The sequence below is a fragment of the Salmo salar genome, unplaced genomic scaffold, assembly GCF_905237065.1.
Source record: "Salmo salar unplaced genomic scaffold, Ssal_v3.1, whole genome shotgun sequence".
Classification (NCBI taxonomy): domain Eukaryota; kingdom Metazoa; phylum Chordata; class Actinopteri; order Salmoniformes; family Salmonidae; genus Salmo; species Salmo salar.
Window position 1 is genome coordinate 240039 of NW_025547140.1, and position 23244 is coordinate 263282.

At 44.7% G+C, this 23244-nt stretch overlaps 1 protein-coding gene across 2 annotated transcripts in view; it reads left to right on the forward strand.

The window, feature by feature from the left end:
• Positions 1-382: 382 nt before the first annotated feature.
• LOC106593683 (E3 ubiquitin-protein ligase TRIM47) overlaps positions 383-23244 on the forward strand; it is a 59125-nt gene continuing 36263 nt past the window's right edge. Inside the window, exons 1-3 of one of the 2 annotated variants that reach the window (XM_045711133.1) lie at positions 383-1080; positions 2405-2500; positions 6359-6592. In XM_045711133.1, the coding sequence (XP_045567089.1) occupies positions 487-1080; positions 2405-2500; positions 6359-6592 (924 nt within the window). In that variant the 5' untranslated portion in view covers positions 383-486. Of the gene's footprint in view, positions 1081-2404; positions 2501-4395; positions 4862-6358; positions 6593-23244 lie in introns of those variants that run through there. The other variant, XR_006762810.1, reaches the window with a different exon arrangement.

The following is a 23244-nucleotide window of genomic DNA, read 5'->3' on the forward strand; positions in this document are numbered from 1 at the left end:
TTCTCTTTTTAGTCCTAGATATGTCTATGGTTACTGCTGAATGTAGTACCTCTAACCCTGATCCTAGGCCAAACAGTAATAACCACATTGTAATGTTAGAACACATAAGTGTATTATAAGGCATTATAAAGGTCATTAAAATAATTATAATATGTACTTCATAGAAACTGTTAACCTTTATATATTCTAACAACTCACATTTTGTTAGATGTATTCCATATTAAGGGTCCTAAACTAGGAACTAAAATATTTGTCTCCCTCTAGATGTTGTATGCAGATCTCTCTCTCTCCCTCCCAGCACCCCTCCTTCCCTTGTTCCCTCCCTCTAACCCCTCCTTCCCTCTAACCCCTCCCTCCCTCCCTCTAACCCCAGCCATCTGGCAGAACAAGGAAATCCCTCCCCCTCCCACAGACTCTCTTCTGTGGAAACTAAACTGATCTGAGTCTCTGTGTCGTCTGTCTGTGTGAGAGTGAACAACCGTCCAAATGGCTCAGCAGGGAGTTCTGCTGGACCAGGACCAGTTCCGTTGTTCTGTCTGTCTGGATGTACTGAAGGAACCGGTCACCATCCCCTGTGGACACAGTTACTGTAGAAGCTGTATTGAGGGCTGCTGGGATCAGGATGTTATGAAAGGGGTCTACAGCTGTCCTCAGTGCACAGAGACCTTCACTCCAAGGCCTAATCTGAGGAAAAACAACATGTTGGCTGAGGTGGTGGAGAAACTGAAGACAGGACTCCAGGCTGCTCCCCCTCCTGCTCTGTGCTGTGCTGGACCTGGAGATGTGGCGTGTGATGTCTGCACTGGGACCAGAAAGCGGAAAGCCCTCATGTCCTGTCTGCCGTGTCTGGCCTCTTACTGTGAGACTCACCTCCTATCTCACTATGAATCTCCTGCTTTGAAGAAGCACAAGCTGGTCAAAGCCACCGCACAACTACAGGAGAAGATCTGCTCTCATCATGACAAACTGCTGGAGGTTTACTGTCGTACCGATCAGCAGTGTATCTGTTATCAGTGTGTGATGGATGAACATAAAGGCCATGATACAGTGTCAGCTGCAGCAGAGAGGACTGAGAAACAGGTAAGACCAGAACAACTTGTTGGTGACTGTCTGATAAACAAAGAGTTAAACATACAATACGAACTGAGGCTGTTTGAATATGAGACCATTCAAATGAAATGGACCCATAAATATGAACACAACCTTGAGTATATAGATATGTTAACCCAGATTCTTCAAATGTATCACCATTTTCTAAAGTCTGTTAGGTTCTGAACACACAGAGTGAAAACTCAAACCAAGTTTATTCACCCACTGGGTCATACAGCTGCAAAGACAATGTTTGATGACACAAGAACATATATTTATAACCTCATACTAGGCGGGGTCAACTGTTACACATGTAGACAGCCAATACATCTCTGTTGCTAGGCAGGAACTGAATTGGTTCCTCTCACTGGTGAAGTCATGGCCCTGCCTGATGCTAAAAGCTTTGTGGGTTTGGAAGTGTATTGTGTGAGATAAGACTGTAGTAGGAGGGTCGTTGGGGTGGGCCTCTCTGGCCCCCCTCCGAGAGGTTTCTTCTCACTTCATCTGTTGACTTGAACTCGAGCCGAATTCCTGTCTCCTCCCTAGTTCTGCAGCTGTCCTGCCTTATCAGAGACTAACTAGACTGTTGAATTCCTGTCTCCTCCCTAGTTCTGCAGCTGGCCTGCCTTATCAGAGACTAACTAGACTGTTGAATTCCTAGCTCCACCCTAGTTCTGCAGCTGGCCTGCCTTATCAGAGACAAACTAGACTGTTGAATTCCTGGCTCCTCCCTAGTTCTGCAGCTGGCCTGCCTTATCAGAGACTAACTAGACTGTAGAATTCCTGTCTCCTCTCTAGTTCTGCAGCTGGCCTGCCTTATCAGAGACTGAAACTAGTTGCCCTTTGCCTCCCTCTTTAGGAACATTGATATTCAACAATAACATATTTGAACAGAATATTTCAGCACTTCCCCTTGTCTCTCTCAGTAACTTTCCAACACCAAGTTCCTATCCACCCTTCATTGACCCTAACATATACATTCCTTATACATGTAAAGTCATCAATACGATATAGTATGGTAACATGAATAAGTATATTTCTAGCTAGAATCCAACAAGTCAAACATCATTATCATTACTTATCAAACATCATTATCATTCGTTTTCAAACACCATTATCATTCATTATCAAACCCCCAATCAACTCCCTGTTAAAACTATAATCATTCACATGACTACATAATGATATATTTTCAGACAGACACTTCCTCAATATTTTGATCCTTATCTTCTATGGGTCCTATGTCACATTACTATACTATTGATCTACTGGACTAATAAAGTTTGATAGCTCATTGAAGAGTGATTCTCCACAGAGGCAGCTGGGGATGAGTCAGCAGAAGGTCCAGCAGAGTTTCCAGGAGAGAGAGAAGGAGCTGAAGGAGCTCCAAAAGGTTGTGGAGTCTCTCAAGGTGAGTATTGCTGACCAGAGGAGACACATCATTTCACTTCTGTCCTCCAGTCAGAGAGAGGGAGAGACAGGCTCCTCTCCAATCCCACTGACCCCACCGTTGAGAACAGGCTGTCTTGAGCCCTTTAAGAGAATAGACAGCTTAATGTAACTGACGGGATATGAACCCAGGTCTACTGCAGGAGAAACCAACATATTGACCATTACATCAAGAGGACATTCCCTATTGGGCCGACAGTGGTTTAGAAGTCGCAGGCGGGGCTACCTCATCACATTACCATGAGTAACCATGGCTGACTCATGTCCCCTATACATTAACATGGAGCTCTCTCTCTCTCTCTCAATACAATTCAAAGGGCTTTATTGGCATGGGAAACATATGTTTACATATGAACAGAAATGAACAGGGAACATTACACTCACAAAAGTTTCAAAGAAATAGAGACATTTCAAATGTTATAATTCAATTGGAAAACAGAGTTTTTTTGTGGTTTCACGGTGGGTGGAGGTGGAGCAATTGAAGTTGAAGGCTCTTGATGTTTGTGATGCCCGCCGCTTGGTGTGAAGCAGACCAGGTGGTGAGCGTGGTGAAACAGAGGAGTCACTGTCAGCGTTTGAGTCTTTACCTGACAAAGTCATGTTGGGATATATCAGTTATCCTGTTAGAGTCTTTGTGTTGAATCCACTGAGCTGTTTCAGGTGCAACGTTTATGGTCATGTTGCAGCAGTTTGTAGGAGGGAGATTCCACGATGTGGGAAGTGTGCAGGAGGTCATGGGATAGAGGACTGTGTAATTTCGGTGGATAAAGTTGTGTGTGTCAACTGTAGGGGTGTCCATGTTGCTGGGGATCAGAGGTGTCCAGTGAGAGAGAGGCAGGTTAAGGTGGCTAGAGTCAGAGTAGTGCAGAAGGTGGCGTATGCTGAGGCAGTGAAGAAAGTAGAGGAGGATGGGTCAAGGGTGTGGGATCCTGAGAGGATCCCTGTGAGTAGTATCCCTGTGAGTAGTAGATCTGTGCCAGCACAGAGGAATTGGCCAACGAGTGATATATGCTTCAGTAAGGTTGGCTTCTTAGAGTTCAAAGCAATGGTTATCAACTGTACCTCAGAAATGGAACGTAAATCACAGACAATAGATCTTGTGGTGGCAGCTGCAGAGAAGTATTTGGTCATGTGAGATTTGACTTCAGAAGAGTTCCAGGGTGTGTTGAGTGGTGGTGTCCCGTCCTCCCAGGTCGTTGGCATGGTGCAGGAGCAGATAGGGTCAAAGTAGTGGAATGGGGTAGTGGGTTTTTAATGAGTGTAGGGTTAGTTAGCATGGTGCAGGAGCAGATAGGGTCAAAGTAGTGGAATGGGGTAGTGGGTTTTTAATGAGTGTAGGGTTAGTTGGCATGGTGCAGGAGCAGATAGGGTCAAAGTAGTGGAATGGGGTAGTGGGTTTTTAATGAGTGTAGGGTTAGTTGGCATGGTGCAGGAGCAGATAGGGTCAAAGTAGTGGAATGGGGTAGTGGGTTTTTAATGAGTGTAGGGTTAGGACAAATGTAAGATCAGAGACATTTTGATAGATGTGTGGCAGAAGAGATGGGACTCTGAGCACAAGGGACGGCATTTATATGTCCTCTAAAGGTCGGTGGACCAAGATTCAAAGGTCAGATTAGGAAGGAAGAGGTGGTGTTTACTCGATTGTGCTTAGGACATTGTACATTGAACTGGTCCTTACATCTGGTTGGCAGCATGTGAATGGTTTGTGTCTGGAGGGTATTGTCAATGAAACGGTGGAGCATGTATTGTTATATTGTTGTAAGGATGTTGAAGAGAGGGAAAGATTGAAGTGTAGGGTCATTGAGGTTGGATGGGGTTGGGGGGGTGGAAGGGATTTGGGGGATGGGGGAGGGTCTATTAGAAGTTAGTAGGACTCTTTTTTATTTTCTCAGAAGTACTGAGTTAGGTAGGAGGATTTAGAAATGGTGTAAACCGTGATTGAACACACTCCAGCACAGTAGGTGGCGCCATGCACCTTTAACGTTGATTTGCGGACCGCCATTATATCATAGAAGAAGAAGGTGTTGTGGTTCCTGAGGAGGGCTACTATTCTTTTTGCATATTTTCCAAATGTATTTTGTAGTTGTTAAGGGTTTATTTATTAGTTTCCACTGTTTATCGGTTAGAGTTGAGGGGGGAGTAGGGTAGTTTGTTTGGGAGGTGTGATGTCCTCAACCGAGTGGAGAAGAAACGCTGTCTCTTCAGGTGCGTTCTGGAGAATGGTGTGGAGGAATTATTGATCATGGTCGGTGAACAGGTGGGAGAGGAACATATACACTCTGTATCCAGAATGAACAAGGCGGTGGTTGTGGTAATGTAAAAGGTGAGTCTTGTTGCCCGGCTAGTTACCAGTATGATTTATGTGAGGGGTGTGTTGGTGCTGATTTCAACAAGAGTAGTGGTGTCTAATCTGCCTCCGTTTATTACGGACGAACAGATCCGTAAAGAGTTGGTTCGTTTTGGTCCATTTCCAAGTGGTTTTCTGAACTAAATTCAAGGTTAAACAGGGGAGGGGTGGTACACAGGGTTTGTTAGCACAGATAGTGTGGACATTTTTTACAAATATTTTCTGATGAAACTATCCGCCAAGGAGCCCAGTGATATAATATTAGCATATGTCCCAGCTGTTTGCTGTGGTTTTGAAGTAATTCTCTTCCAGCCCACGTTAACCTTGTAGATTTACCTCAGGTAACTTATTGTTAACTAGGTTACAGCTACTTGGTGAGGAAGCTCACTGTTCACCTGGTTACACGTTGTAGTGACCTACAGTGTTAGTGAGTAGAACAGATGGTTGGTGCAAAGACATCAAACGTTAAACATGTTTAAACAGATTTTATTTCAGAAAAAGGTTTAAAACCTAAACAAAACGTATGTCCCTGTCCTCTTTTTCAAGATGTGTCCGATTTAAACAGATTTGTTGTTTCTAAATGGCTGCTGGGTAATATGATAATCGTTGAAATCTGTTGGTTCGTAGACATCAAATAGAGAGATTGCTGCGCAGGTTCACTGAGTTGTAAACCAAATGGATAGGTGGAGCTCATTGATTTGTAGCTCTGACTCAGTTGCTACCTCAGATTATGATCCTATCAAGTGTGGTGAATGAGGTATGTAGTACCCACAGAAGACCACAGGGAGGAGCAAGAGAGATATAAACCCATACAGTTTTTCTCTTTAAATACCCTGAACCTAACAATCAATCAAATGTATTTATGAAGCCCTTTTTACATCAGCAGATGTCACAAAGTGCTGTACAGAATCTCTAACCCTACGTATAACCTATTTTAGCCTGAACCCTAATTCTAGGGTAGGGTAGCCTACAACTATTTTAGTAATAATATTATGTTAGTAAATACCGTTTTAGTACTAAATAACATTTGTTATTTTTTTAAATAAAACCTATGTAAGCATTTGCTTTTTATTAGTTATTTTATTATATTTATTATTGCAAGGCAGAACACTTGATAAACAAGACTCATTTGTTTTATATGTTAAATGTGGTTTGAACTGGGTGACATAGTAACTATGTGAAAGTCCAGCAATTGGCGTGGGACAGGTGGGGCAGGTTTGAGACTGATCTCTCTAATTAAATACACTTTATTTCTCAGCTGCCTCACCAATGTCTTTACGTGAATTAATAACTTTTAATTGGTAAATATTTCCAATAGATGGCAGCATAAGACCACGTAGCATCAGTAATAGGCTACAAGGAGCAATATGATTGACATAAAATAGCATGCAACCAAAGACAATGTCCCATGATTTTCTAAAATGGTAACTACCTACTGTCTCTGTCTCTCTGTCTCTCTCTCTCTCTCAACAGCGCTCTGCACAGGCAGCAGTGGAGGACAGTGATCAGATCTTTACTGAGCTGATCCGCTCCATTGAGAGAAGGAGCTCTGAGGTGAAGGAGCTGATCAGAGCCCAAGAGAAGGCTCAAGTGAGTCAAGCTGAAGGACTCCTGGAGCAACTGAAGCAGGAGATAGCTGAGCTGAGGAAGAGAAGCACTGAGCTGGAGCAGCTCTCACACACAGAGGATCACATCCATTTCCTCCAGGTAACTAAACTGTCTTGTTACATGTGATATGAAATTAACTTAATGTGAAACTATTCATCTCAATCATTATGTTGTCCTGTCTGTCTCTCTGTCCCTGTCCCTCTCTCTCTTTGTCCCTCTCTCTCTCTGTTCCTCTTTGTCCCTCTGTCCCTCTCTCTCTCTGTCCCTCTCTCTCTCTGTCCCTCTCTCTCTCTGTCCCTCTCTCTGTCTGTGTCCCTCTCTCTGTCTGTGTCCCTCTCTCTGTCTGTGTCCCTCTCTCTGTCTGTGTCCCTCTCTCTGTCTGTGTCCCTCTCTCTGTCTGTGTCCCTCTCTCTGTCTGTGTCCCTCTCTCTGTCTGTGTCCCTCGCTCTGTCTGTGTCCCTCGCTCTGTCTCTGTCCCTCTTTGTCCCTCTTTGTCCGTCTCTCTCTCTGTCCCTCTCTCTCTGTCCCCCTCTCTCTCTGTCCCCCTCTCTCTCTCTCTGTGTCCCCCTCTCTCTCTCTCTGTGTCCCCCTCGCTCTCTCTCTGTGTCCCCCTCGCTCTCTCTCTGTCCCTCTTTGTCCCTCTCTCTTTGTCCCTCTCTCTGTGTCCCTCTCTCTGTGTCCCCCCTCTCTCTGTGTCCCCCCTCTCTCTGTGTCCCCCCTCTCTCTGTGTCCCCCCTCTCTCTGTGTCCCCCCCCCTCTCTCTGTGTCCCCCCCTCTCTCTGTCCCCCTCTCTCTCTCTGTCCCCCTCTCTCTCTCTGTCCCTCTCCCTCTCTGTCCCTCTCTCTCTTTGTCCCTATTTGTCCCTCTCTGTGTCTCTCTTTGTCCCTCTCTCTGTGTCCCTCTCTCTGTGTCCCTCTCTCTGTGTCCCTCTCTCTGTGTGTCTCTCTCTCTCTCTCTGTCCCTCTCTCTTTGTCCCGCTCTGTCTCTGTCCCTCTATATCTCTGTCCCTCTCTGTCTGTCCCTCTCTCTCTCTTTGTCCTTTTTTGTCCCTATCTCTCTTTGTCCCTCTTTGTCCCTCTCTCTCTTTGTCCCTCTCTCTCTTTGTCCCTCTTTGTCCCTCTCATTCTTTGTCTCTCTTTGTCCCTCTTTGTCCCTCTCTCTCTTTGTCCATCTTTGTCCCTCTCTTTGTTTGTCCGTCTTTGTCCCTCTCTCTGTCCCTCTCTCTCTGTGTACCTGTCTCTGTCACCTCTCTTTGTGTCCTTGTCTCTGTGTCCCCCTGTCTCTCTGTGTCCCCCTCTCTCTCTGTGCCCCCCTCTCTCTCTGTCCCTCTCTCTGTCCCCATCTCTCTCCCTCTCTCTGTCCCCATCTCTCTCCCTCTCTCTGTCCCCATCTCTCTCCCTCTCTCTGTCCCCATCTCTCTCCCTCTCTCTGTCCCCATCTCTCTCCCTCTCTCTGTCCCCATCTCTCCCTCTCTGTCCCTCTCCCTCTTTGTCCCTCTTTGTCCCTCCCTCTTTGTCCCTCTCTGTCCCTCTCCCTCTCTGTCCCTCTCTCTTTGTCCCTCTCTCTCTTTGTCCCTCTCTCATTGTCTCTCTTTGTCCCTCTCTCTCTTTGTCCCTCTCTCTCTTTGTCCCTCTCTCTCTTTGTCCCTCCTTGTCCCTCTCTCTCTGTCCCCCTCTGTGTCCCTTTCTCTCTGTGTCCCTCTCTGTCTCTCTCTCTGTCCCTTTCTCTCTCTCTGTGTCCCCCTCTCTCTCTGTGTCCCTCTCTGTCCCCCTCTCTCTCTGTGTCCCTCTCTGTCCCCCTCTCTCTCTCTCTGTGTCCCCCTCTCTCTCGCTGTCCCTCTCGCTGTCCCTCTCTCTCTTTGTCCCTCTCTCTCTTTGTCCCTCTTTGTCCCTCTCTCTCTTTGTCCCTCTTTGTCCCTCTCTCTCTTTGTCCGTCTGTGTCCCTCTCTCTCTGTGTCCGTCTGTGTCCCTCTCTCTCTGTCACGTCTCTTTGTGTCCCTCTCTTTCTGTGTCCCTCTCTCTCTCTGTGTCCCTCTCTCATTGTCTCTCTTTGTCCCTCTCTCTTGTCCCTCTCTCTCTGTGTCCCCCTCTGTCTCTGTGTCCCCCTCTGTCTCTGTGTCCCCCTCTGTCTCTGTGTCCCCCTCTGTCTCTGTGTCCCCCTCTGTCTCCGTGTCCCCCTCTCTCTCCGTGTCCCCCTCTCTCTCCGTGTCCCCCTCTCTCTCTGTGTCCCCCTCTCTCTCTGTGTCCCCCTCTCTCTCTGTGTGTCCCCCTCTGTCTCTGTGTCCCCCTCTGTCTCTGTGTCCCCCTCTGTCTCTGTGTCCCCCTCTGTCTCTGTGTCCCCCTCTGTCTCTGTGTCCCCCTCTGTCTCTGTGTCCCCCTCTGTCTCTGTGTCCCCCTCTGTCTCTGTGTCCCCCTCTGTCTCTGTGTCCCCCTCTGTCTCTGTGTCCCCCTCTGTCTCTGTGTCCCCCTCTGTCTCTGTGTCCCCCTCTGTCTCTGTGTCCCCCTCTGTCTCTGTGTCCCCCTCTGTCTCTGTGTCCCCCTCTCTCTCTGTGTCCCCCTCTCTCTCTGTGTCCCCCTCTCTCTCTGTGTCCCCCTCTCTCTCTGTGTCCCCCTCTCTCTCTGTGTCCCCCTCTCTCTCTGTGTCCCCCTCTGTCTCTGTGTCCCCCTCTGTCTCTGTGTCCCTCTCTCTCTCTGTGTCCCTCTCTCTCTCTGTGTCCCTCTGTCTCTGTGTGTCCCTCTGTCTCTCTGTGTCCCTCTGTCTCTGTGTCCCTCTGTCTCTGTGTCCCCCTCTGTCTCCGTGTCCCCCCTCTCTCTGTTTCCCTCTCTCTCTCTCTGTGTCTCTCCCTCTCTGTCCCTCTGTGTCCCTCTGTCTCTCTCTCTGTCCCCCTCTCTCTCTCTCTGTCCGTCCCTCTCTCTCTCTCTCTCTCTCTTTCTCTCTCCAGAGTTATCAGTCTCTCTCCAGTATCAGTGTATCTTCAGTCTTACCCAGCATCGTTGTCCGTCCTCTTCAGTACTTTGGATATGTGAGTAAGACTGTGGCTGAACTGAGAGAGAAACTAGAAGACTTCCTTAAAGGAGAATGGACCAAGATCTCCAGTACAGGTGTGTTGAAAACAATAAGAACATCAACTTTAGACCATTGAAAGTTCCCTACTAGTCATATACATGTGGAATATGGTATGATGATAACATTCCCTCTCTCTGTCAATGTGTTTGTGTGTCTGTAGTGAATATAGTGGATGTTGTACTGCCTCCAGAGCCCAAGACCAGAGAACAGTTGTTACAATGTGAGTCTCTTTATTGTGAAGTAACTAACAGTCTCTTTTTACTGACACTCCTAACAATCCCTCTAGAAATATATAGCAATAGTAGATCTAATCAAAGACTGGGTATCTATCTGACTCCTCATATTTCTCTGATTTGATCTCTGCTGTGCTCTAATCAAAGACAGGGTAGATACAGTATCTGACTTAACTTATTGTTCTGACTCCCCTCATTGGTCTCTGCTCTTCTCCCAGATTCCTGTCAGCTCACACTGGACCCAAACACAGCACACACACGCCTCTCTCTGTCTAAAGGGAACAGAAAGGTGACCAATAAATGCCAAGTCCAACCATATCCTGACCATCCAGACAGATTCATCAACTACTGTCAGGTTCTGTGTAGAGAGGGTCTGTCTGGATGCTGTTACTGGGAGGTGGAGTGGACTAGGGACAGGGTTGAAACAGCAGTCTCATATAAAGACATCAGCAGAACAGGGACAGATAGTGGATTTGGAAACAATAACATGTCCTGGAGTTTACAGTGCTGTAGTGATGGTTATTGTTTCATACACAATAATGTTAAGACTAAAGTATCAGGCCCTCAGTCCTCCAGAGTAGGAGTGTACCTGGATCACAAGGCAGGTAGTCTGTCCTTCTACAGTGTCTCTGACACAATGACCCTCCTCCACAGAGTCCAGACCACATTCACTCAGCCCCTCTATCCTGGGTTTTATCTCTGTTATAGTACTGCTGAGCTGGTTAAACTGTAGTAGGGTCCACATAGATACTAGTCATGCTGGTGTAGTCTATAGCTGAGCTGGTTAAACTGTAGTAGGGTCCACATAGATACTAGTCATGCTGGTGTAGTCTATAGCTGAGCTGGTTAAACTGTAGTAGGGTCCACATAGATACTAGTCATGCTGGTGTAGTCTATAGCTGAGCTGGTTAAACTGTAGTAGGGTCCACATAGACACTAGTCATGCTGGTGTAGTCTATAGCTGAGCTGGTTAAACTGTAGTAGGGTCCACATAGATACTAGTCATGCTGGTGTAGTCTATAGCTGAGCTGGTTAAACTGTAGTAGGGTCCACATAGATACTAGTCATGCTGGTGTAGTCTATAGCTGAGCTGGTTAAACTGTAGTAGGGTCCACATAGATACTAGTCATGCTGGTGTAGTCTATAGCTGAGCTGGTTAAACTGTAGTAGGGTCCACATAGATACTAGTCATGCTGGTGTAGTCTATAGCTGAGCTGGTTAAACTGTAGTAGGGTCCACATAGATACTAGTCATGCTGGTGTAGTCTATAGCTGAGCTGGTTAAACTGTAGTAGGGTCCACATAGATACTAGTCATGCTGCTGGTGTAGTCTATAGCTGAGCTGGTTAAACTGTAGTAGGGTCCACATAGATACTAGTCATGCTGGTGTAGTCTATAGCTGAGCTGGTTAAACTGTAGTAGTGTCCACATAGATACTAGTCATGCTGGTGTAGTCTATAGCTGAGCTGGTTAAACTGTAGTAGGGTCCACATAGATACTAGTCATGCTGGTGTAGTCTATAGCTGAGCTGGTTAAACTGTAGTAGGGTCCACATAGATACTAGTCATGCTGGTGTAGTCTATAGCTGAGCTGGTTAAACTGTAGTAGGGTCCACATAGATACTAGTCATGCTGGTGTAGTCTATAGCTGAGCTGGTTAAACTGTAGTAGGGTCCACATAGATACTAGTCATGCTGGTGTAGTCTATAGCTGAGCTGGTTAAACTGTAGTAGGGTCCACATAGATACTAGTCATGCTGGTGTAGTCTATAGCTGAGCTGGTTAAACTGTAGTAGGGTCCACATAGATACTAGTCATGCTGGTGTAGTCTATAGCTGATCTGGTTAAACTGTAGTAGGGTCCACATAGATACTAGTCATGCTGGTGTAGTCTATAGCTGAGCTGGTTAAACTGTAGTAGGGTCCACATAGATACTAGTCATGCTGGTGTAGTCTATAGCAGGGTCCACATAGATACTAGTCATGCTGGTGTAGTCTATAGCTGAGCTGGTTAAACTGTAGTAGGGTCCACATAGATACTAGTCATGCTGGTGTAGTCTATAGCTGAGCTGGTTAAACTGTAGTAGGGTCCACATAGATACTAGTCATGCTGGTGTAGTCTATAGCTGAGCTGGTTAAACTGTAGTAGGGTCCACATAGATACTAGTCATGCTGGTGTAGTCTATAGCTGAGCTGGTTAAACTGTAGTAGGGTCCACATAGATACTAGTCATGCTGGTCTAGTCTATAGCTGAGCTGGTTAAACTGTAGTAGGGTCCACATAGACACTAGTCATGCTGGTGTAGTCTATAGCTGAGCTGGTTAAACTGTAGTAGGGTCCACATAGATACTAGTCATGCTGGTGTAGTCTATAGCTGAGCTGGTTAAACTGTAGTAGGGTCCACATAGATACTAGTCATGCTGGTGTAGTCTATAGCTGAGCTGGTTAAACTGTAGTAGGGTCCACATAGATACTAGTCATGCTGGTGTAGTCTATAGCTGAGCTGGTTAGACTGTAGTAGGGTCCACATAGATACTAGTCATGCTGGTGTAGTCTATAGCTGAGCTGGTTAAACTGTAGTAGGGTCCACATAGATACTAGTCATGCTGGTGTAGTCTATAGCTGAGCTGGTTAAACTGTAGTAGGGTCCACATAGATACTAGTCATGCTGGTGTAGTCTATAGCTGAGCTGGTTAAACTGTAGTAGGGTCCACATAGATACTAGTCATGCTGGTGTAGACTATAGCTGAGCTGGTTAAACTGTAGTAGGGTCCACATAGATACTAGTCATGCTGGTGTAGTCTATAGCTGAGCTGGTTAAACTGTAGTAGGGTCCACATAGATACTAGTCATGCTGGTGTAGTCTATAGCTGAGCTGGTTAAACTGTAGTAGGGTCCACATAGATACTAGTCATGCTGGTGGTGATGGTCCCCAGATGTGATGATTCATTCTACTCTGTTTTATCCACAATGATTTAACTGATTTGATCTTCAGATGTTATGAATAAACATTCAATGTATTCATATTTTTGTCATTGTAATGTTTTAATCTTGTACATTTCCATGAATCATGATGTATGGTGTTGATGTATATTGGTTGTCATTCAGAACCATTGATATGTTTTCTCAATTGGTCAAGTTTTCCGTAGTGGCGTTGAACAGATAGTAACTAAACTATATGGACTGGTTTCCTGGACATGGAACAGATAGTAACTAAACTATATGGACTGGTTTCCTGGACATGGAACAGATAGTAACTAAACTATATGGACTGGTTTCCTGGACATGGAACAGATAGTAACTAAACTATATGGACTGGTTTCCTGGACATGGAACAGATAGTAACTAAACTATATGGACTGGTTTCCTGGACATGGAACAGATAGTAACTAAACTATATGGACTGGTTTCCTGGACATGGATCAGATAGTAACTAAACTATATGGACTGGTTTCCTGGACATGGAACAGATTAAGTGTGAAAAAAGTATGTTCAATGTAGATGTCCAGGAAACCAGCCCTAAATGTGTCATCTTTCATCCTCCCATACTGCTCAGTCCAGCAACATTAAACCTGTCCAGCAGGTGGTGCTATTGACCAAACAATAAAACCAGCAGATATCTTGACTTGCCACTCAGTATATCAGTAATGTTCAGAATAGTACTTTAATATCATTGGAGATTGATGGTCTTTTTAATCCACTATCCAGAGTCAGGAACAGATGAAGTTAGGTCTGCTACTGTTCAGTGATTAAATATGATTTATGGTGATGGGAAATAAAAAATACAACACTAAACTTCATCTAGTAATAGTTTTCCTTTGTTATTTATTCCAAGGTGTGTCTTTAACTTGTACATGGATTGTGTGGAGGTGAGCTAGTGGTGTGGCTGAATATTCCAGTTGTGTTTAGGCATCTTCATGTCTGACATCCCCCAGTTCTGTTCAGACCCATTGAACTGGGTCACATTCTAAATGGTGACTTGTATTGATAGTCCATACTGGACCGAACTGTGGTTAACCAGACTGGAGGGGTTCTGATCACATATTCCCTCATCTCCACAACTTTACTTACCTCTCTCTCTCTCTCTCTCTCTCTCTCTCTCTCTCTCTCTCTCTCTCTCTCTCTCTCTCTCTCTCTCTCTCTCTCTCTCTCTCTCTCTCTCTCTCTCTCTCTCTCTCTCTCTCTCTCTCTCTCTCTCTCTCTCTCTCTCTCTCTCTCTCTCTCTCTCTCTCTCTCTCTCTCTCTCTCTCTCTCTCTCTCTCTCTCTCTCTCTCTCTCTCTCTCTATATATATATATATATATATATATATATATATATATATATATATATATATATATATATATATATATATATAGCAGACAACCTCAATATGGTTTCATTCCTGTAGTAATCAGAACATTGGTGTGCCCCAATTATCTCCTTTCTAAGTGTGAACTTGTCCACTTCCCTTCATGGATTTAAAGGAAATGACTGGTATATGTAAACTCCCTCTACTCCATGTCAACACCAATCCAATGCTTTTACATTTGTGAGGAGTAGAGAAGGAAAGCTACACTTCAGGAGATAGGAGAGATTATTGGGACGTCCCCATGGAGAGATGATAGAGGGATGTGAAAGAGGAGAGAGGTAATGGTTGTACTCCCCCATGGAGAGATGATAGAGGGATGTGAAAGAGGAGAGAGGTAATGGTTGTACTCCCCCATGGAGAGATGATAGAGGGATGTGAAAGAGGAGAGAGGTAATGGTTGGACTGGACTTATTTATTCTCTCATTAGGGTTGGACTTGAATACTTTGAGCATTTCCTTTAGTCTTCCAGGTGGGTGGGGTTTGTTTGTACTTTTAGGACTTTTCTATTGGTTCCATTACAACAAACTCAATCAACCACTGCTCATTAAGTATTCAACATTATTTTAAATAGTATTTGAACACAGGTATGTTTCCACATGCAATAAGCCTGTAACGTCTTGTACGATCTCAGGTAAAGGTGATTCAAATGGAAGGGCAAGTCTCACCACTGAGAGGAAAACATCACTGGTCCACCTCTGCATCAGGTCAGCTATGTTGATCAGTACTGTCCCAGGGATGCTGGGAGCAGAGATGAACTCCCCTGACCTGGTACCACCTATGGAGTTGTCATTTTAATATCAGTTTAACCCCATTACTGCTATAACACACATCAACCATGTTAATAGAATGAAATGGATCCAGGTTCCATTTATTCTACAATAGATTTAATCACAGGTCACTTGGTAAGTTTGTTAATATCATCATCATCATCATCAAATGTATTTCTAAAGCCCGTTTTACATCAGCCGATGTCACAAAGTGCTGTACAGAAACAGTCTATGTTATGGAAAGAGCAGGTATCCTTAATGGTTTGTACACTCAGTATATGTTGTGTCTACAAGCTCATTCCCACAGAAAACTGCAGAGGGAAGCAGTACCACCCAGTCAACCATCAGACTCCATTGTGAGACGCCTCACAGAGGATATTCAACCATCATTGCAAATCCAAGATGTCAATATCAACAAGGTGCTGATCAGTAAAGAGAAGAGAGACTAACATTCTAGAATGCTCCCTTTTTTCTGCACGGTTCTCACAGTGAAAACAACAGGATTACAAGAGTGTTCTACGCTTTCTTCATTTGATCCATTTCAAAGTTGACAATTATTTTATGGGATGAGAATTAAGTGGAGTGACTAATCTTAGCTGGTCTGAGAAAACTGATGAGTCTTCTCTCCTTTATGTATACATTGGGCCATTTAAAAAGACACCAATCTGTAGAATCTCTTCTCACAGTCAGCGCAGTGATGAGGCTTCTCTCAAGTGTGTATCCGATGGTGTGTTTTTACATTACCCAATCGAGAGAAACTATTGCCACATTAACATTTACATTTTACATTTTAGTCATTTAGCAGACGCTCTCATCCAGAGCGACTTACAGTAGTGAATGCATACATTTCATACAATTTCATACATTTTTTTGCAGGCCCCCTGTGGGAAGATTAAGAGAAGAAGTAAGGCTTCTCTCCTCTGTGTGTTCTCTGATGACCCTTTTAGCTCAGCTGTTGATAAATAACAAAATCTACAGTCAGATCAGTGATAAGGCGTGTCCCCAGTCCGGCCCTTGGTGTCTCTTGAACTGGGCCAGTCGAGAGAAACTCTTTCCACAGTCAGAGCAGGAGTAAGGCTTCTCTCCCGTGTGTGTCCTCTGATGAACTTTTAGGTCAGTTGATGTTGTGAAGCATTTTACACAATCAGAGCAGGAGTAAGGCATCTCTCCTTTCTGATTACCTTAGTGTCTTTTTTGGGGGGAATATTTGTCAAATTATTTGTCAAAACATTTTGTCACCTGGTGATTTAGGATGGGTCTTGGTTTGTTCTAACATGTTACTGTGTCACCTGGATCTGATTACTGTGGGGTTAACGGGATCTGATTACTGTGGGGTCACCATGATCTGATTACTGTGGGGTCACCGTGATCTGATTACTGTGGGGTCACCGTGATCTGATTACTGTGGGGTCACCGTGATCTGATTACTGTGGGGTCACCATGATCTGATTACTGTGGGGTCACCATGATCTGATTACTGTGGGGTCACCATGATCTGATTACTGTGGGGTCACCATGATCTGATTACTGTGGGGTCACCATGATCTGATTACTGTGGTGTCACCATGATCTGATTACTGTGGGGTCACCATGATCTGATTACTGTGGGGTCACCATGATCTGATTACTGTGGGGTCACCATGATCTGATTACTGTGGGGTCACCATGATCTGATTACTGTGGGGTCACCATGATCTGATTACTGTGGGGTCACCATGATCTGATTACTGTGGGGTCACCATGATCTGATTACTGTGGGGTCACCATGATCTGATTACTGTGGTGTGTGTCTGTCTGTCCGTCCGTCTGTGTCCTAACTGTTGGACCCAGGAACACAAGCATTTCACTACACCCACAATAACATCTGCTAAATATGTGTATGTGACCAATAACATTTGATTCTGTCTGTCAGTGTGTCTGTCTGTCCGTCCGTTTGGTTAATTAGCTGATGTTCTTATCAGGACTCACTAATTCAAATATGGATTTAATCTGTACAGCAGAAGTATTGTGGAAGATCCACATTATAGCTCGATTTAACTAAAGGCAATGTTCCAGAGTTCTTGGAGACTGCGTTCACGGTAAATGTTGCATATGTCGAATATTACCTTTACATTTTAATGTGGATCTTCCATGATACTTCTGCGATATGGATTGAATCCAGCCCTTGGTTTGGGTCCATGTAACGATCGTCGTCGGGTGATGAGGAAGCGGACCAAAGCGCAGCTGGGAGCGAACACATGTTTATTCTTCACACTGAAATAAACACGTACACAAAACCAAGAAAATGCCGATACGTTAACTGCTCAAAACACAAAGAGGCAACACCCCACAAACAGCGTGGGGGAAAAAGGAACTTAAATGTGATCCCAATCAGAGACAACTAGCGACAGCTGTCTCTGATTGGGAATCGACAGAACCCAACATAGAAATAAACCACATAGAGCTAACACCAGGCTATAACGCAAACATAGAAAACAAACCAAGGAAAAATACCCAACATGACACACCCTGACCCAAAATACCCGAGTTCACCTGGTCAGAGTGTGACAGTCCAGACAACATGGTCACATGTAATGGTTTTGACATCATATACACAACATATATATTGAATACTCAGATACTGCTCAACAGAGACAATAAGAGCACAACCCTTATATACGGTGACTGTATATTGATATTGTAGTTTGTCCCTTTAGGGCACCTGTAACGCCCCCCCTGCTTATGTACATTGGAATCCTTGGAATGTTTTGTCCTGTGATGAAACAATGGCCACGTTAGTTTCTACTCCCGTCTCCTTAGTTACTGTCCTTCTATTAGTTGTAGAAGTAATACAGCGTGTTCTACAACACTGACCTGTTGTGGTTCCACTATGTGGATCAATGATCAATAACCAGTATTCATTATGTATGTTATCATGTATCATACATGTCATCTACATGTTTCTACTTTAAACACATTTTATTACTGTCGGGTCTCTACATCCTTATATAGCAGACAGACCAGTTTAACATCTATAGTTTTACCAAACGGTTAAGTGATTCATCATTAAGCTCAGTTGGATTAAGTGATGGTCAGGTGTATTTAAATAAAGAAGAAGAGAATCATATGAAAGTGTTGTGAACATTGCATTGTGAAAGGCTATGACTTTATATGGAAGGTATTTCTAGATGACACTGATTAGGTTTGGTGAAAAAGTTACTGTCATTTTGTGTGTTGTACATTAGTCAATTGAAATGTGCTTAAAGTAATAAAAACATAAAAATATATATTTGATGATCTGTGTTGAGTTTTGCACTAAGTGTTGTGAAATGTTACCACACCTGGTAAAATAGTACCAAAGTGATAACACAACTGTAGGAGCGTTACAGTGGGGAACAGGTTGTCTGGAGTCCAGTAACAGTGGACATGTACCCCCTCCTCTCTCTCTGTGAGGTAACAGTGGACATGTACCCCCTCCTCTCTCTCTGTGAGGTAACAGTGGACATGTACCCCCTCCTCTCTCTCTGTGAGGTAACAGTGGACATGTACCCCCTCCTCTCTCTCTGTGAGGTAACAGTGGACATGTACCCCCTCCTTTCTCTCTGTGAGGTAACAGTGGACATGTACCCCCTCCTCTCTCTCTGTGAGGTAACAGTGGACATGTATCCCCTCCTCTCTCTCTGTGAGGTAACAGTGGACATGTACCCCCTCCTCTCTCTCTGTGAGGTAACAGTGGACATGTACCCCCTCCTCTCTCTCTGTGAGGTAACAGTGGACATGTACCCCCTCCTCTCTCTCTGTGAGTTAACAGTGGACATGTACCCCCTCCTCTCTCTCTGTGAGGTAACAGTGGACATGTACCCCCTCCTCTCTCTCTGTGAGGTAACAGTGGACATGTACCCCCTCCTCTCTCTCTGTGAGTTAACAGTGGACATGTACCCCCTCCTCTCTCTCTGTGAGTTAACAGTGGACATGTACCCCCTCCTCTCTCTCTGTGAGGTAACAGTGGACATGTACCCCCTCCTCTCTCTCTGTGAGGTAACAGTGGACATGTACCCCCTTTAATACCTCCTTTATGGATGAGTCCTCACCCCTGAACCTCTCCAGACCTTTTGAAATGGTTAATAATACCTCCTTTATGGATGAGTCCTCACCCCTGAACACCTCCAGACCTTTTGAAATGGTTAATAATACCTCATTTATGGATGATTCCTCACCCCTGAACACCTCCGGACCTTTTCCTAATCCTGATCCCTCAGCATGGTTACACTTTTGATTAAATTCAATAAATTTTATTTCAATAAAATGATTCAACTTAATATTTGTGACATTCTTTAAACTTTTGATGTGAGCATTCACATTTATTATAATGTCCTGTATGTATTAATGTACTGTGTGTCTGTACTACAACCCACCAGAGAGGTAGAGACAGCAGGATGACTATAGGGTTACCACCACACAGTCCTGTATATATTAATGTACTGTGTGTCTGTACTACAACCCACCAGAGACGTAGAGACAGCAGGATGACTATAGGGTTACCACCACACAGTCCTGTATATATTTATGTACTGTGTGTCTATACTACAACCCACCAGAGAGGTAGAGACAGCAGGATGACTACAGTGTTACCACCACACAGTCCTGTATATATTAATGTACTGTGTGTCTGTACTACAACCCACCAGAGAGGTAGAGACAGCAGGATGACTACAGGGTTACCACCACACAGTCCTGTATATATTAATGTACTGTGTGTCTGTACTACAACCCACCAGAGACGTAGAGGCAGCAGGATCACTACAGGGTTACCACCACACAGTCCTGTATATATTAATGTACTGTGTGTCTGTACTACAACCCACCAGAGACGTAGAGGCAGCAGGATCACTACAGGGTTACCAGAGCTCTAGAACAAGCAACCAGGACTTGTGAAGGCACTCTGGACCTGCTTGCCGATCGCTACTATGTGAGAAGCATTGCGTGTCACGACTCTAGCAAGACAAGTGCAATTGAAGCAGCTGCGTACTCTGGTATCATGGCCGTACACATGGACAAGAAAGCCACGGCTGTAAACAAGAAGAAACGGATCCTGCTCAACAAACGTTACGGAGGTAACCAGACCGAAGAAGAAGTGCAAGCATGCTCACTGGAGAAGCTGTATATTGACAACACGGATGACATGTCAGCCATGGCAAACATTGGATTCAAGCACCATTATGAGAAGAACCCCCATCACCCTGAGCACTTTCATCAGGATGAGATCGACAATATGAACCTGGTGGAAGCAATCGTCGATGGCTTGGCCTGTATATTCGAAAGAAACACGGCACACACAAATGTGAAAACCTGGCTGGACATGTACAATGTCGAGAGGTTTAAGGGTCAGAATAAGGACCTTGCCGTGAACATCATAGAGGCTCTCGGGATGTATATCACGGCCGCAGATTATACAACCCTGCAGACCTTCAGGGGCTCCATATTCTCTATCATTGGAAAATCTATCCCATGGTCCCGTGTGACAATGACGGAATGCTGCAATCACAAAAGGGAGCCCGATAACCCTTTAACCAGGCGTGATTTTGCACCATGTTTTGTAACTAACAACTAACCTCACAGATGATTTGTTTACTTGTTCTGTGTAACCTTTGAATCTTTATTGAACCAGATATGCTGTTCACCTATGTTATTTGTGGCATGTATATGCATTTAAGTTAGTTTATACAATGCTTTGTAAAATGAATAAAGAAATCGCGACTCAATGTAGACCTGTGACATGTCTTTATTCCTTTCTGTGTTGGTAGTCCCATTGAGTACATATCATTTCCTACTGCTAGTGGGGAATAGCCGTAGTCACAGCCCCTGACACACTAACAGAGTAAAAGGACACTTCCAAGTCCTGAGGCAACACACAACGTCCCTCAGACATTCACAAGTCTATCTGAACCAGAGGTTATTGCCATTAGGCTTGGTCGGCTGTGTAGCTCGAGGTCGGAAGGGCTAGCTAAAATTAAATATCCAAAATGGTTATAAAGGGTAAGGATGCGAACTAGATCTTACACTCAACATCACCTGGTCTGATGATATTGAAATGGAACCCCTTAATGGATATTGTCAACAAGCACAGTCTTGTACTGTAACTGCAACAACAACAGTTACTCAGATCAAGTCCAGGAGGAAACAGCACCTTGTATGCTGTTCAGGGACGAAGCAAGACTGCACTCCGTTTCACCCCTTTGGATCGCCACGTGTTCAAATTTCCTAAATTGGACTTTGGTATGCCAGAGATGGGTAAGGTTGAACTGGAGCGAGCCTTGGTGGACCAATTGTCTCTGCACAGTACAAACACTGCAAACGAGACAGGGGTGGATCACCCTAATCCACAGGAGCTAACCAATGATACCTTCACCGACTACCAGAACCATCGGTTAGCGGCCGTTAGCTGGTTTGCTAACATGATACCGGTCGACATGATCTACACACAGAAGCACCACTCTGTCTTTATGCCGGCTGTGAATGTCATGGACCGATACATAACCACCTGTGTAGACCTCGGAGAGGACCTGTATCAGCTGCTGACAAACATCTCTAACATCCGAGCTGCATGCCTATCGCTCTCGATTAAGATGCATAGTGTGAACACAATATGTAATCTAAAGGGAATTGTCAAGCACAGGGACTGGGTAAAGAAGGCATGTGTTACAGAATCTTCCAGAGACACAGACAACCCAAGATTCAACGTGTACATCTTGTCAGATGTACAAGGGATAGAAGAGGCCGAGAAGCGGATAATTACCAAGTTGAAAGGATCCGTTTTCCCCGCACACAGTGAAAACATGATCAGTATACTGTGCAAGTATCTAATCCTGGAACATGTCCGAGAACACACGTCCCGTACCCTGTCACCTATCCATGTGCTGAATGAAAGTGTCACACTGGTAGCTGCCAAGCTGTTCTCTAAATGTGCATTGGACATTAGGTTGTTACGCTTCAAGAGTTGGAAGTGCATCGCTGTATGCTGCCTGCTCGGAATGATCACGGTGTGCATTATGGATCCCAAGGAGGGACTCCGGCTGGAAAGCAGTTTGATGTCGCTGTTGGAAATGCTTAAGCCTGGCGAGTTCACACAAAAGGATCTGTGTGACCTTAGTGAGATGTTGACTCAGGGCTGTGTGGTATGCAGCAGTTCCTTTGTCAACCCTGATGTGTGCAAGACTCTACATAAGATATCATCTGCGTCTTGCGCCAAGTGTAGGAAGACCACTCTCGTAAGAGGAAATTATGATGACCATTGGACTAGGCAAACAAAGGGAAAGGGGGTATCTAATAGTAAAGTGGCACGGTACTCTGTTTAGTTTAATAACACTTGGTCTATAGTGTGGCTATGTAACCTATGTATCTAATGATGATATATGTCAATGTCTATATGCCTATTAAATAAAGTCATAACAGATCCTTAAACAATGTTTCAAATAAAATGTTTTATTATTCCCAAAGTACAATACAGTCACATCACATGTATATAGATAGTGTCAACAACTACAGAGAGGAATGTTGCACCCTGACATCCCTCAGACCGGGTTACCATTGTCAACTTATACATTGCCTATGTGTGCTCGAATAAAATAGCTCATTGAGATTCCCACCCTGAATGTGATATTGACTCCCAGTTTGGACGTCCCATCCCCAGTCCTATGGCTTTCCTTAGACTGGATACGGCGCTCCTCGTCGGATTTACTGAAATTGGGGACTTTCCGATCCCAGTCCTAGTTTGGACGTCCCATCCCCAGTCCTATGGCTTTCCTTAGACTGGATACAGCGTTCCTCGTCGGATTTACTGTAAGGACTTTCCGATCTGCCCCACGTGACTGCTATCACGGAACAGGCAAACTTCTTCCATAAGAACAGACTGGTTTTGGACGCTGGGACAATGGATCACCTGAAAAAGGCCGGTGTTATGGAAGAGAGTAGAGTTGTCATGGAACTGGATAAGGATGTGTTCACTAAAGCAAAAGAACTGATGACAATGATTAGTGAGCCTGACAAGACCAATTCAATTGTAGAGATATCCGACAATCTACATGAAGCTTACCAAGAGTTGAGAGGTAACAAGTTCTACGCCTCTGCTTCCGATGTCCTGCGTTTTGTTGCTTTCACTGCATACGCCGATCAGGCTGAACACTTGGTCTATCACGATGCCGATGTTCGCTTCAAACCTTTAGGGCATGATCATAAAATGGACCTTGGCTCAGGTGCAGACATGAAGGCTGTAATGATAACCTTAACCAAGCGTACCCATGAAGTCCTAGCCAATCAGCTCTCGTTTGTGGAACCGAGAACAAGCACTTTAGTCAACAAAC